Source organism: Typopeltis vanoorti, chromosome 14 (genome assembly GCF_054136105.1).
Source record: "Typopeltis vanoorti isolate ZY-2024b chromosome 14, IOZ_Tvanoo_1.0, whole genome shotgun sequence".
In the NCBI taxonomy this organism is placed as follows: domain Eukaryota; kingdom Metazoa; phylum Arthropoda; class Arachnida; order Uropygi; family Thelyphonidae; genus Typopeltis; species Typopeltis vanoorti.
The window spans coordinates 115606755-115619325 of record NC_143562.1 but is presented as its reverse complement, the minus strand read 5'-3'; the positions used below and the strand labels follow the sequence as shown (position 1 = coordinate 115619325).

At 35.9% G+C, this 12571-nt stretch overlaps 1 protein-coding gene across 1 annotated transcript in view; it reads left to right on the top strand.

Annotated features, from left to right (window-relative positions):
- LOC150099851 (winged helix repair factor 1-like) overlaps nucleotides 1-12571 on the top strand; it is a 182496-nt gene that overhangs the window by 97853 nt on the left and 72072 nt on the right. Inside the window, exon 4 of the mRNA XM_090403997.1 lies at nucleotides 6332-6464. Coding sequence (XP_090260123.1) covers nucleotides 6332-6464 — 133 coding nt within the window. The remainder of the gene's footprint in view (nucleotides 1-6331; nucleotides 6465-12571) is intronic.

The following is a 12571-nucleotide window of genomic DNA, read 5'->3' as shown; positions in this document are numbered from 1 at the left end:
AGGCCAAAGATAATCCCAAATAGTTCTTTCACAGTGTTTCAAGTAAAAGGAAGAATGTTTACGGCAGAATGATTTTAATGAATGCTGATGGTAGGGAGGTAATTGAATCAGTCAAAATAGTAGAATTACTAAGTGAACACTTTGCAACAGTATATTATCCAAGTGGAGATATTGCGATAATGAGGGAGGCAAAGACTTATATGGAAATGGAGGTAAATGAAATGGAGGTCCATAGCATATTACAGAACTTTAATGCGAATACAGATATGGGATCAGATGGTATACCAGCTTGAGTTTTACATGAAGGTGCTAAGGAATTGTCAGTTCCTTTGTCAGCTCAAATATCATGATAGATACGAGATGCAACTCCAGGCCGAAGGATGTACTGCTGTAGTCAGTATGGCTAATAGGATTAGAATTTAGCAATAGGGACATATGGAATAGCAGCATGTATGCTAAAGGAGGGAACTGGCCAGCACTTAGCATCTTTGTATAATTTTGGTCTCAGCTAAGGAAAGATCCAACAAGAATGGAAAGAATGCATGACAGACCTATTGCACCAAGGAAGTGCAAAGACTGATATATGTACCTGCCCTATCATTATCTCTGGAGTGTTCTGAAGATTTTAGAGAAGTTGGTATTAAGTTGCACACATAGATAGATTGATAGGCAAGCTATACTCTTCAGGCAGCAGCATGGCTTTACTAAATCAAAATTATGACCGAACAATTTGGTGATATTTTATAACAATGTTACAGCTTAGTTGAATAAAGGGAATGGATATACACCCTCTGTCCAAAAAGAAACTGAACATTTGATAGAAAACAGTGGCGGCTCGTGGCTTGAAATCATGGGGGTGCTGCAACTTTCAAAATATACATACACACTGTAAGTACACTGTATACGTGTTTGGATAAAATATGAAAATTATGGTAAACATGAAAAAATATTGTTTATTATCGATAAAATTATACAGTTTGGTATAATTCAAAATTACTTAAAAATAAAATCCATTATCATAATCCCAGTAATGTTCTAAAATAAAAACTATAACAAATGTTATGTCTTTAATTGTAATGTCCAAATATTTAAAGATATGGAGTAAACACGATAAGCACTATGAACACTCTACTACTGGCGCAAACTGTATAAACAACAGTGGAACTGCACGACAGACTGTGCCGCATTACGCTAATAGCTTGCATCTCAATATGGCATGTACGTGTAGCAATATGGCACTGTGGTAAACACAGTGCTGCTACCTTCCTTCACCCTCCTAAGTGCTACCAGATGGATTTTTATTATTTTTTATACAAAATATGAGAATTGTATAGGATGATAAAATTAAATATTACAAGTAATTATAAATAAATTAATAAATTATATCGAGAAAAATTGGGGGTGCTGCAGTTCTACAGTGCCTATGCATGAGCCACCCCTGATAAAAAATAAAACACAGACCAATTAGAATTATGCAAATAATTTATTTCAATCAATATACTCTCCCTCAGCTTCGATGCAGCATTTGGCACGATCAATTAATTCGTTAAATGAGATATTTTTATCGGTTTTTGGGATACTGTTGAGGGTCATGGTTACTGCCGCTTGAATGTTTTAAATGGTGTCGTATCATTTTCCTTTCATTGGCAAATGAAGCCGGGGGAAGATAATTAAGTCACAAGGTGTTAAATCAGCGATCCAACACACAAACTCGGTTTTTGCTTAAAAACCATCTCACAATGTTGGAACGATGAGATGGTGAATTTTCGTGCAAAAGTGACTAGCTGCCTGCATCACGATATTCATGCCGTACGCGACAAATTCTCGCTATCAATCGCTTCGAGATAAAACTCACCATTTGGCCAGGTGGAATGAATTCTTTATGGATGCCCTTGGAATCGTAGAAACAAATCAGCATTGTCTTTACTTAGTACTTCTTCAATCAACTTTTTTTCGGATGCCCTTCTTCTGGTGGTCTCCATTCAGCACTCTGGCACTTTGTTTCGGACTTATACTCAAAACATCATGTTTCATCACCAGTAATGATCATTTCAAGGAAGTTTGAGTCCTTACTAGCGGTTTTAATGAGGTCCTTGCAGTATTCAATTTGATACATTTTTTGGTCATTGGTCAACTTATGGGGAACAAATTGCAAATTCAATTTACGAAGGCCCAAACTCTCAGTCAAAATGTTGTGCACAGTTGATTTTGGAATCTCCAATTCATCTTCAGTCAATCTCATGGATGATTTCAGGTTTTCTTGGATGAAATCATGCAATTTTTGGATGTTAACTTTGCTTGGTCCAGTTAAACCACTCGTAAACTTGAGAATGGGATAAGCATTCATCACCATATGCTTTTTGAAGCATTTCATGCGTTTTGATAAAACTTTTACCAAGTTTAACACAAAAGTCAATTGCAGCTCTCTGTTTCTGACCCTTCATCAAAACACACTGTCACTCTTGGCACTATAACTTGGCTTCTAATGAAACAAATGTCATAAACAGTTGGCACAACACTAATGAATGTTGCCGCTTTCAACACCAAGAAGATACAACAGGAAGAGTCACTAGTAGTTTCTTATATTTTCGATAAGTTCGGTTTCTTTTTGGACAGATGGTTTACTATGATACTGTTCGACTTTTGCTAAGGCATTTGATAGGATACCACATAAAAAATATTACATAAACTTGAGAATATGGGAATTTTATTTATTTATTTATTCATATGGAGTTCCCTCCCCTTTTCTACCCCGTCCCTATTGGGGCGAGTTGAGCCCCCTCATGGAGGGGTTAAGTATTTATGGCTGTAGATCCATCTGTGTTCACGGGGCTGGTTTGCCTGCCGGTCTTGGGTATGGACAGCAGGGTTTTTCCCCCTGGGGGGGAAAACCCTGCTGTCCATCCCCAAGACCGGCTAAGAAGAAGTTAGAAGATTATTATTACTCGGAAAGAAAGCAATGAAAAATTTAAGCAAGAACTTTAAAGATAAAGATATTAGCCTCGCAACAAAATCAGAATCGTGAAAGCAGTGGTATTCCCTGTGGTACTGTATAGATGTGAAATTTGGATCCCAAGAAAGACTGAAAAAAGGAAGATAGATGCATAATTCAATCTTTCTTTAGATGCAAAGAAAGATTGAATTATGGGTTTGGACATGCTTACTAAGAATACCACGGATTGCAAAGCAAACCAATAAATCACTGATAGACAGAATAAAGCCAGATTGCTCCCTTGAAGCTATGATCATCAAGCAAAAATTATCATAGTTTGGACATATTATGTGAGGAAATAATAGTCTGGAAAATAATGATGCTTGCTAAAGTTGAGGGAAGCAGGAGAAGAGGAAGACCAACAATTACATGGGTGGATGGAGATAAAGAAGAAACTGGAATGTGCCTGGAAATTCTGAAAGATATGGCCAGGGACAGATCTGAATGGAGAGCGTATGTTCATAGAATCACCAGGAGTTGACAATGGCTCGATGGAACATTACACACTAGCCATAAATACTAGGTATATTCCAATCCCATATTCTCCAGTTTATGCAATACCCTTTCATGTGGTATCCTATCAAATGCCTTAGCAAAAGTCTAACAATATCATAGTCTATCCATTCCCTTTATTTATCTAAGCTGTAACATTATTATAAAATATCATCGGTTTATGAGCTGTACAACTTGAACAGCTCATAAACCTTTAATCTATTAGTAAATCATTTACAGCTTTCAGCACATCCAAACCACATATATAACAGTGCACAATGTTAAAAATGTCCCCCTTTTGCTGTCACGCACACCTGAAGTGTGTGAGGCCACATATCAATGGCAGCATGCACAACAACCAATGGAAACACCACCATGATGCTCCAAATCCACTTTCAGGCTGGTGAAGCTGAGGTGTCATTTCTTGCAGGCTACTCTCTCAAGCTCCAACCACAATTTGAAGTCCAACAGATTAAGATCAGGACTTCCAGATGGCCAGTCAGATGGTGATATGCAGTTGGGCATATTCGCCTCCAACCACTGTTGCATGGTCCTCACCTTGTGTGCAAGGCTGAAACAAATATCCTAATGAGTCCTTTTGCCCTACTATGAAACAAGATGTTGTTCAGGGCCATACCACAAGTTCCAGCAAGGTATCTCAATAAACATTGGCAGAGGTTTTGACTATTTTCTCACAGAAATGCAACTTGGATTACTCCCTAAAACATAGCTCCTCCCCAAACCATCACTGATGTGGGGTGATGACCTCTGTGAATCCTTGGTGCTACGACATATGCTATGTGACCATCCGAGGTATATACTTGATCGTTTTGGCAGTTAAATGACTTTTCAATGGCTGCTGAAAATCTTATCTGTGAAGAGGATATCTTTGTGTCTGTTGTTCATTGTTCATGTACCACCAGAGAAGTACTTTTGATTTTGTCAACTTTGCTGTATAAGTTGTTGTGTTAGGAAATATATAGTAGAACAATGATAGGCTCTCCCCAGGTCATCAGTTAGTACATGTGGCATTGTTCATCTCTTGCGGCATCACTTTCTATGTTCTCACAGGATTATGGCAGAGGTGTGCTTTCACAGCCCTCACAAGGTATTGCGTCCTAATGCAGCATGGTTGACCTGTTCTTTGGTGGTCAGATACATCCTCTGTATTGGTATAATGGTTAATAGTCCAATAAACAAATATCCTACTGATCCCAAGTTTTTTAGCATGTTGATAATAACTGCTAGCTGCTTTACAATTTTGTGAAGTGCTTTTACAGCTACATAGTTCTCGTAATCTCCCCCACTGCATATTAATCCATACAGCTAGACAACTCTCTCTCTCTACTGATAAACACAAGAATGTTGGCTATGTACAGTGCCACTAATGGAGCACGGGTATGTGCAGAAGTTGTAACAGTATTTATGGCACATTATATTAACAATATAAGGGGGTTGTTGAGTGACAGGTATCAGAAAGTGGGTTTGCAGATTTAAGGTGATCACAAGGTGCACCTTAAGGATCAGTCCTTGAACCATTGTTGTTCAGTCTATATATTAAAGATATTGGGAAGGAACCTGACAGGAGATGTTCTTGTATTTGCTGATGATGCAAAGATAGGCAGGGCAATCAGGATGCTGCTGACTTACAGCACTTACACAGTGATATGAATAGGCTTGGAAATATTGGCTAATGACTATCAATTCAGTGTTAGTAAGTGTAAAGTTGTGCACTTTGGTGTGATGAGATATCCAATGCCATATGTTGCCATATGTTATATTGGTGGAATCATGCTTAGAGAAACTGATGAGACAAGGGATCTTGGAGTAATGGTGGATAAGAGTTTGAAGTCCAAAGGTCACATAGCAAAAATTGCAACTACAACTCAGGAGATAATTGTTAAGTTGAAACGAAATTGATATATAAGGAGCTAATTTTGTCTTTTTACAAGATCTTGATGCAACGGCACCCTGGATTACTGTGCACATATTTTGTCTTCTTGGTTGATAACTGATAAAGAAGCTCTGGAAAGGCACAGAGAAGAGTAAAAAAAAATCATATTGGGATTATGTAATGTACATAATCCCAATATGAGGACAAATTGAGAGCATGTGGACTGCAGACGCTGATGAAGTAAATATTAGAAATAGGGGTGTTATAGGATATTGACTGATGAAAATTTTCATTATATGAAAAGTGAGGAGAAGACAAAAGGGTACTGTGGAAGATAAGTTTGTGTGCATTTTAGAAAAAGGTGAGCTAGATTTTTCTTTTGCAGAGCAGTGGATGAGTGGAACAGTTTGCTTGTTGAAGTGATAAGTGCATCTAGTGGGAATGAGTTTAAGAGACGGCTGGTGTGGGTGATGTACGGCCTCCCTCTTTGAATCCCTGGAGGATCCTGGTGATAATATTCCTCTTAAAATTTTTCTATGACTGAAGTTCAGCCACTTTTGCTCGTAGCTTGCATTAATTTTTCTCTGTATTTTCTTAAGCACATATGCTAACTTATTGGTTAAGAAGTTTAAAATTTCTTATTTCCCAGAATTGTGTCATTAACTTCTTGATTTCACTATGAAATCCACACATGAAGTTATTTTCCTCTTATCAGACAAGCAAAAGATGCATTTAATGTAATGTACTATAGACTTCATGATCTGATCCTATCAGATTTAGTTTCTGAAGCTGTTTTCTTGCTTATAACAGGCAACTGTTCTTAATACAAGTGGATGTTTTAAAAATGGCATTTTTCTTCTATAAAAGAAATCTCAATAGAATAAGTATGTGTGCTAATTTTAATGAAATGAATCATCATATGGTGTATTTTATTCAGTGTTTCATTCTGTTAGAACATTATGTGGAATAAAGGAGAAATAGTCCTTTTTAAGATGAGTATCAAAGAAGAAGATGAAACTGCAGTAGTATTTACAGAGGATTATAAAATGCATGTCTACTCTACTTATGTCAAGTGTCCAGTAATTGGTATGTTTCATCAAAAGATAAGTAACTATGTTTGAATGATGATAAGATTATGAATTTTATTAATGGTTTCATTAACAAAAACATTATGATCATAGATACTGAAATGTATAAAGGATTAAATAATTCAGGATTTCTAAAATATTTGTTTAAAGTTGGTGAAAAAGGCAAGCCTTTTAAATATTCTTCACACCAATTTTTTTTTCTGAATGTATGTGTCTGAGAGCCTTGATTTCTCATACTGCATGTGTTATTTCACTGTTCCTATTCTATAAAAAGTTTCTTTGGTATATGTTTTTATTGTATGATTTTCCTAAAGAATATCAAGTGGATTTCTTTGATGGTAACCCTGTGATGGTAACTCTAAATGAAAAATGTAAAGAAATAGAGGAATTGGACAAGAAACACAATAGTAAAGAAATGAATAATTCAATCCAAGCTCTGACAAATAAAAAGTAAAATTTTAACCATAATCTTTGTATAAAAGATCAAAATGAAAAAATGCTACTAGAGACAAAAGATATCATAAAAAGATGGAAAGAATATGGAAAAGAACTGTTTAACTCTGATCACACAGGTGCAGCAGATATACAAAATATGGATGGTGAACCAATTATATATAAAGAAATAGAATAAGCTCTAAGTCTAATGAAAACAGGTAAAACACCAAGCCCTGACCAGATCCCTATTGAATTGTTAAAGTAAGTAAATGAAAAACACACTTCATGACCTAAAGGTTATTTTTAATAACATCTATGATACAGGATACATCCCTGATGATCTAAGGAAATCCATCTTTGTCACTATTCCCAAAATTCCAAGAACTTTTGAATGTTCAGAATATAGACTAATAAGTTTAACAAGCCATGTTACAAAATTACTACTGAGAATAATCCTAGAAAGAATAAAAAGCACTTTGTCAGTAGAAATAGAAGACATTCAATCAGGTTTTCAAAAAGACAAAGTTACAAGAGAAGGAATTTTCAATTTGAAAACATGTGAAAAGAAGCCTTGATAACCAGAAAAGCATATATTTTTGTTTTATTGATTACACCAAAGCATTTGATTCAATAGATCACAATAAATTAATACATATCCTACAGAATAACGGGTTAAAAGGAAAAGATCTACGTATAATTACAAATATATAATGGAATCAAATAGCCTCAATAAGATATAAAAATGCATATTCTACTACTTTGAAATCAAAAAAGGAGTAATCGACAAGGATGTGTTTTATCACCCTTACTGTATAATATATATAGTGAGCAAGTTTTAAAAATATTTCAGAACTGAAGGGTGTAAAAGTCGGGGGGTAGGAACTTCAACAACTTCAGGTATGCAGATGACACAGTCACAGAAATTTACAATAGAAGCTTACACATGGGATTAATTATTAACCTAAAGAAAACAAAGTGCATGATTATATCAAAAGAACCAATAAATAAGAAACTAAACATAACTGTTAACAAAAAGAAAATTGAACAGGTTCAGTCTTTTATATATTTGGGACAAATGTTTACAGACAGAGGAAATTCCCTTAAAGAAATAAAAAGAATAGAGATAGCAAGAAAAGCCTTTATTGATATGAAAACTGTTCTAATATCCAGAGACATTAATATAGACACAAGAAAAAGATAAATAAAATGCTATATCTGGTCAAGTCTTCTCTACAACAGCGAAACATGGACTCTAAATAAAGAAGCAGAGAAAAAACTAGAAGCTTTCGAAATGTGGACCATCAGCAGAATGTTGAAAATACCATGGACAGAGAAAATGAAAAAGAAAGATGTTTTAAAGAAAGCAAAAATGAAAAGAACATTAATGAAAACAATTAAAGAATGAAAGCTTAAATATTTTTGGACATCTAACTAGACAAGAAGGCATTCAGAAATTAATATTAGAAGGGAAACTGGATGGAAAAAGAGGGAGAGGTAGACCCAGGAGAATGTGGTTTTATGACATTAAGGACTGGCTTTAATTACCATAAATGTTCCAGAGCAGCAAAAGAAAGAAAAAAGTTCCATGACATGGTTACCAACCTCCTTCTAAGGGATGACACTTGAAAAACTCTGTGAAATCCATTAGAACAAGATGATAAAATACATGTATCTTAAGCCATTATGGAAAATTCAAATACAATAATACAAATGCGTGGGGAAAAAATTTTTTTTTTTTTCCACGCAGAAAGGGTTATGTGTGGTCAGTTCATTTCAATTCATTTGTATTAATTCACAACACAGTGTGAATTAATAAGTATTAATTTGGTATTGATTAAATAATATTTGGTTTTGGTTTCATATTGAGAGTGGTCGTGCAATTTAATGCTTTTGTGAAATTAGCGATTTTTATCTGTTTTGTTGTGATTTTTCATTAGAAAATTAAGAAAATTAGAGTATTATAGTGTATTAATGTAAATTTTCATGATTTTAGAGTATCAGTATATTTATAAAATTTTTATTGTGATATTTATTGCGATATTGTTGGCATGGTACCAACATGAACAATGGCAGCAAATACTACATTGTCTGGCGATTTGAATGTGATGGACATTATTCAGTGCAATGTATGCATTGAGAAAATTAAAGAATACGTGGAAGGAAATTGAAACTGGAGAGAGAGCGAGAGAGTATGTATTAAGTGTTTTGAAAGTGAGTGTCTGTTAGGTGATGAGAACACAACAAATACCAACAATAAGATGGAAAATTATGTTAATAATGTCGAACGTGCAGCCATGGAAATAGAGGAGAACGAGATGGATATCAATAAAAATATAACATGCTTAAATATTATCCTTCGTAGGACAAAGTGCAAAATTGAAAAACTGCAGAAGCATCAAGAGTTAAGCGGGGCTGAAAAAAGAAAGAAGCAGGTGATCCAAAAGAATAATAAAGATCGACTGAACAAACAAGAAAAACAAGTTAAATAGAAAATTATGAATGGAAATTCAATAATCAGGGGAGTACTTAATGAAAGTATGACAAAATCATGTTTCACAGGGGCAAAAATTCACCATATGAGCCATGCCATCTGGATGCAAAAAGGTAAGTTAAATGAAATGATTGTCTTGGTTGGTACCAATGATTTGAGTGGTGAGAAGCATTCTATAAGGGAGGATGTAAAGGAGTTGTTAGAAGAGGCAAAACTGAAGAGCGAGAAGGTAAAGATCGTAAGTCTCCTACCATGCTATGATAGAAGCCAACTGAGGAGAGCATTGATAACCAATGAGTCCATACGTAGATTGTGCAAAAGGAACGATGTACAATTTGTGAATCTGTGGTCTTTGACGGAAAGAAGGATTTGTACAATGCAGATGGATTGCATCTGAATGGTTTTGGTGTTAGGTGTCTAGAGAGCTTTGTTCACTAAACCTGCTGATGTGCAAATTCAGGGAAACTTAAGCAATTAGTGGAAGCAAGTGAGTTTATGTGAAGAGGCACCTATGAAGCAGGTGTGTGTGAGAATGACCAAGTGAGGAATCTGGTCTCTCAAGCAAAATTATTGAATAGGGTAGTCAATTCAGAAAGTAAAGGTGGGTGGGAGAATAAAGAGATGTTGATGTTTCTATATATTAATGCCAGAAGTATCGGGAACAAGAGGGAGGAATTTTTGGCATTAGTTAGTGTAATCTTGCCACAAGTTACAGGTTAGTGAGACTTGGCTAACAGCAGATGATGATGTTACAGGGATTGAATGTGAAGAGGTTAGTATTTTCAGCAAAGATAGAGAAGATAGGATGGGGGGGTGAGGAGTACTGCTGATGATAGCAGATGAATTGCAACCAATTTTTTTGTTCATTTGTTTATTTGAAGCAATCTGAACCAGATTGCTTCAAATGAACAGTGTGAGATTAAGACCAATGAGACAAAATATACAGTTGGTTATTGCTACAGGCCAGGGAGTTCCACAGATGATCTGGAAGACATGCATTGCCAAATTAGTACAATGAGTACAGGTCGAGTGATTATTATGGGAGACTTCAACTATGGAAATATAGACTGGAAGCAAGAAAGATCACATGGCAGGAAGGAAACAGAATTTATACATCTGCTGAGTGATAATTACTTATGGCAGTATGTGATGGAGGGGACTAGGGGTGGGAGATTATTGGACCTGGCCATAGAATCAGAAGAGCTATCCATAACCAAGGTGACAACATTGCCTCCAATTGGTGAAAGTGACCATGCAGTCTTCACTCGGGAGATTGTAAAACATGAGGAATATTCTATCAAGAAGGGGTATTTGTGGAACTATAAGGCAGGTGATTATGACATGCTTAAGAAAAAGCTTAAATCTGTACCATGGCATAAAACACTGCAGGGTAAGTATGTTGGTAGTGCATGGGATATAGTTAAAGATCATTTAGAGGAAGCAGTATTAAATTGTATACCTCAGGTAAGTAAGGTTAATCGGGTAGGAGTTAGATGGATGAGTAATATCATTAAGCACCAGAAGAAAATGCTGTGGAAGGTATATAAAGAGAAAAGGTCGCCCATCATTATAATAACATCATCTGACTTAGCACTGGAGATTGCAGTTTGGATGTCTTCATAAAATTGTTCCAACTCTTCATCTGGGTTGATGCTGTTGATGATAGACCACAAATTTTGTCCATGCAAAACGAAGATGCAAGATGGAAATAGTGACAATGGTTTTGAGTCAGAATGGTGTGAGGTGGAGGGTGACAGGAAGAGATATTTAGCCTGATGCTTCTGTAGGCCGAGGAATGTGGAGTGTGGTGATGAAGAAATGTATAAGCAACTTGCATTGAGGGATGATTATGGATGATTTCAATTATGGCTGCATAGATTGGAATGAAGAAATAGCATTTGGGAATAAGGAAAATGAAGTTCTTGAGTGACAACTGTCTTAAACATTATGTAATGGAGGGCACACAAGGATTGAGAGTTTTACATCTGATCATTTCATCAGAGAATGTGATTGTGAGTGGGGTTTCGCATTTTCCTTCAATTGGTGAAAGTGATCACTTGGGTTGTGGATAGCCATATGAAGACTTCTGTGAGGAAAGGATATATGTGGAATTACAAGGCTGGTAATTATGAAAAATTCAGGAGACAGCTTGGAGCTATAGCATGGAATGAGGTATTAAGCAGGAGGGAGATAAATGCTGCATGCTAACTTACCAAAGGATATTTAGCAAGATCGACGTGTGAATGTATTCTGCTGGTCAAAAGACTGAATAAAGTAGGTGTTAAATGGATGAATGAAGGGATTAAGCATCAAATTTGGAAGAAGAGGATACTGTGGAGGCAGCACAAGATGAATAATGGTAGTAATCAATTGCATGAGGAGTATAAAGAGCAGACCAGGAATGACTCAGTGGATAAGAACAGCAAAACTACAATGAACAGAAATTTGCAAATCAAGCAAAAAAAAAAAAAAAAAACTTTTCAGATATGTAGCAAGTAGAAGGAAGAGTGATTACGATAAAGTGATGTTAATGGATTAGAATGATAGAATAGTAGCTACTGCAGAAGATATAGTTGAGGTATTCAGCCACCCATTTATAAGGTTGTTTCATCTTCATTATGGTGAAATCATGAGAAACTCAAATGAGAGGCATGCGAATGCTGCTGCATTGGCATGCCTCTTTTAATAAGTCTTACAACAGCACAGGTTCCAAGAGAGTGGAAAGAAGGTAAAATTGTTCCACTGCATAAAGGTGGTGGTGATGAGACTGTGGCTACAAATCAAGGCCAATGGAGAGATTAGTGAAAACTGGGATACATAAATAGGTCAATAACAGCAGTATTCTCTGTGATTGTCAACATGGGTTTACTAAAGAGAGATGCATATACAGTGATATACTTGTATTTTGCAAAAGCTTTTAAGTTGTAAAGGAGGAAGAGGGATATGATTGAGACACAAGTTGGTCATGGGTTGTTACAAGGTTAACATAGAACAAATTTTTCATAGAATAGGAGAAAGAGATAGAACAAGAATCCATCTCTGGGAACTGTTTAAGGAATACGTATGCAAAGGAGTGAGGAGATGTTTCTTTGCATGGAGAGTGGTTGGTGAGTGGAAACCATTGCCTGAGTGTGTGTTGTGAATATAGATGCATTGAATCAGTTTAAGGCGATGCACTT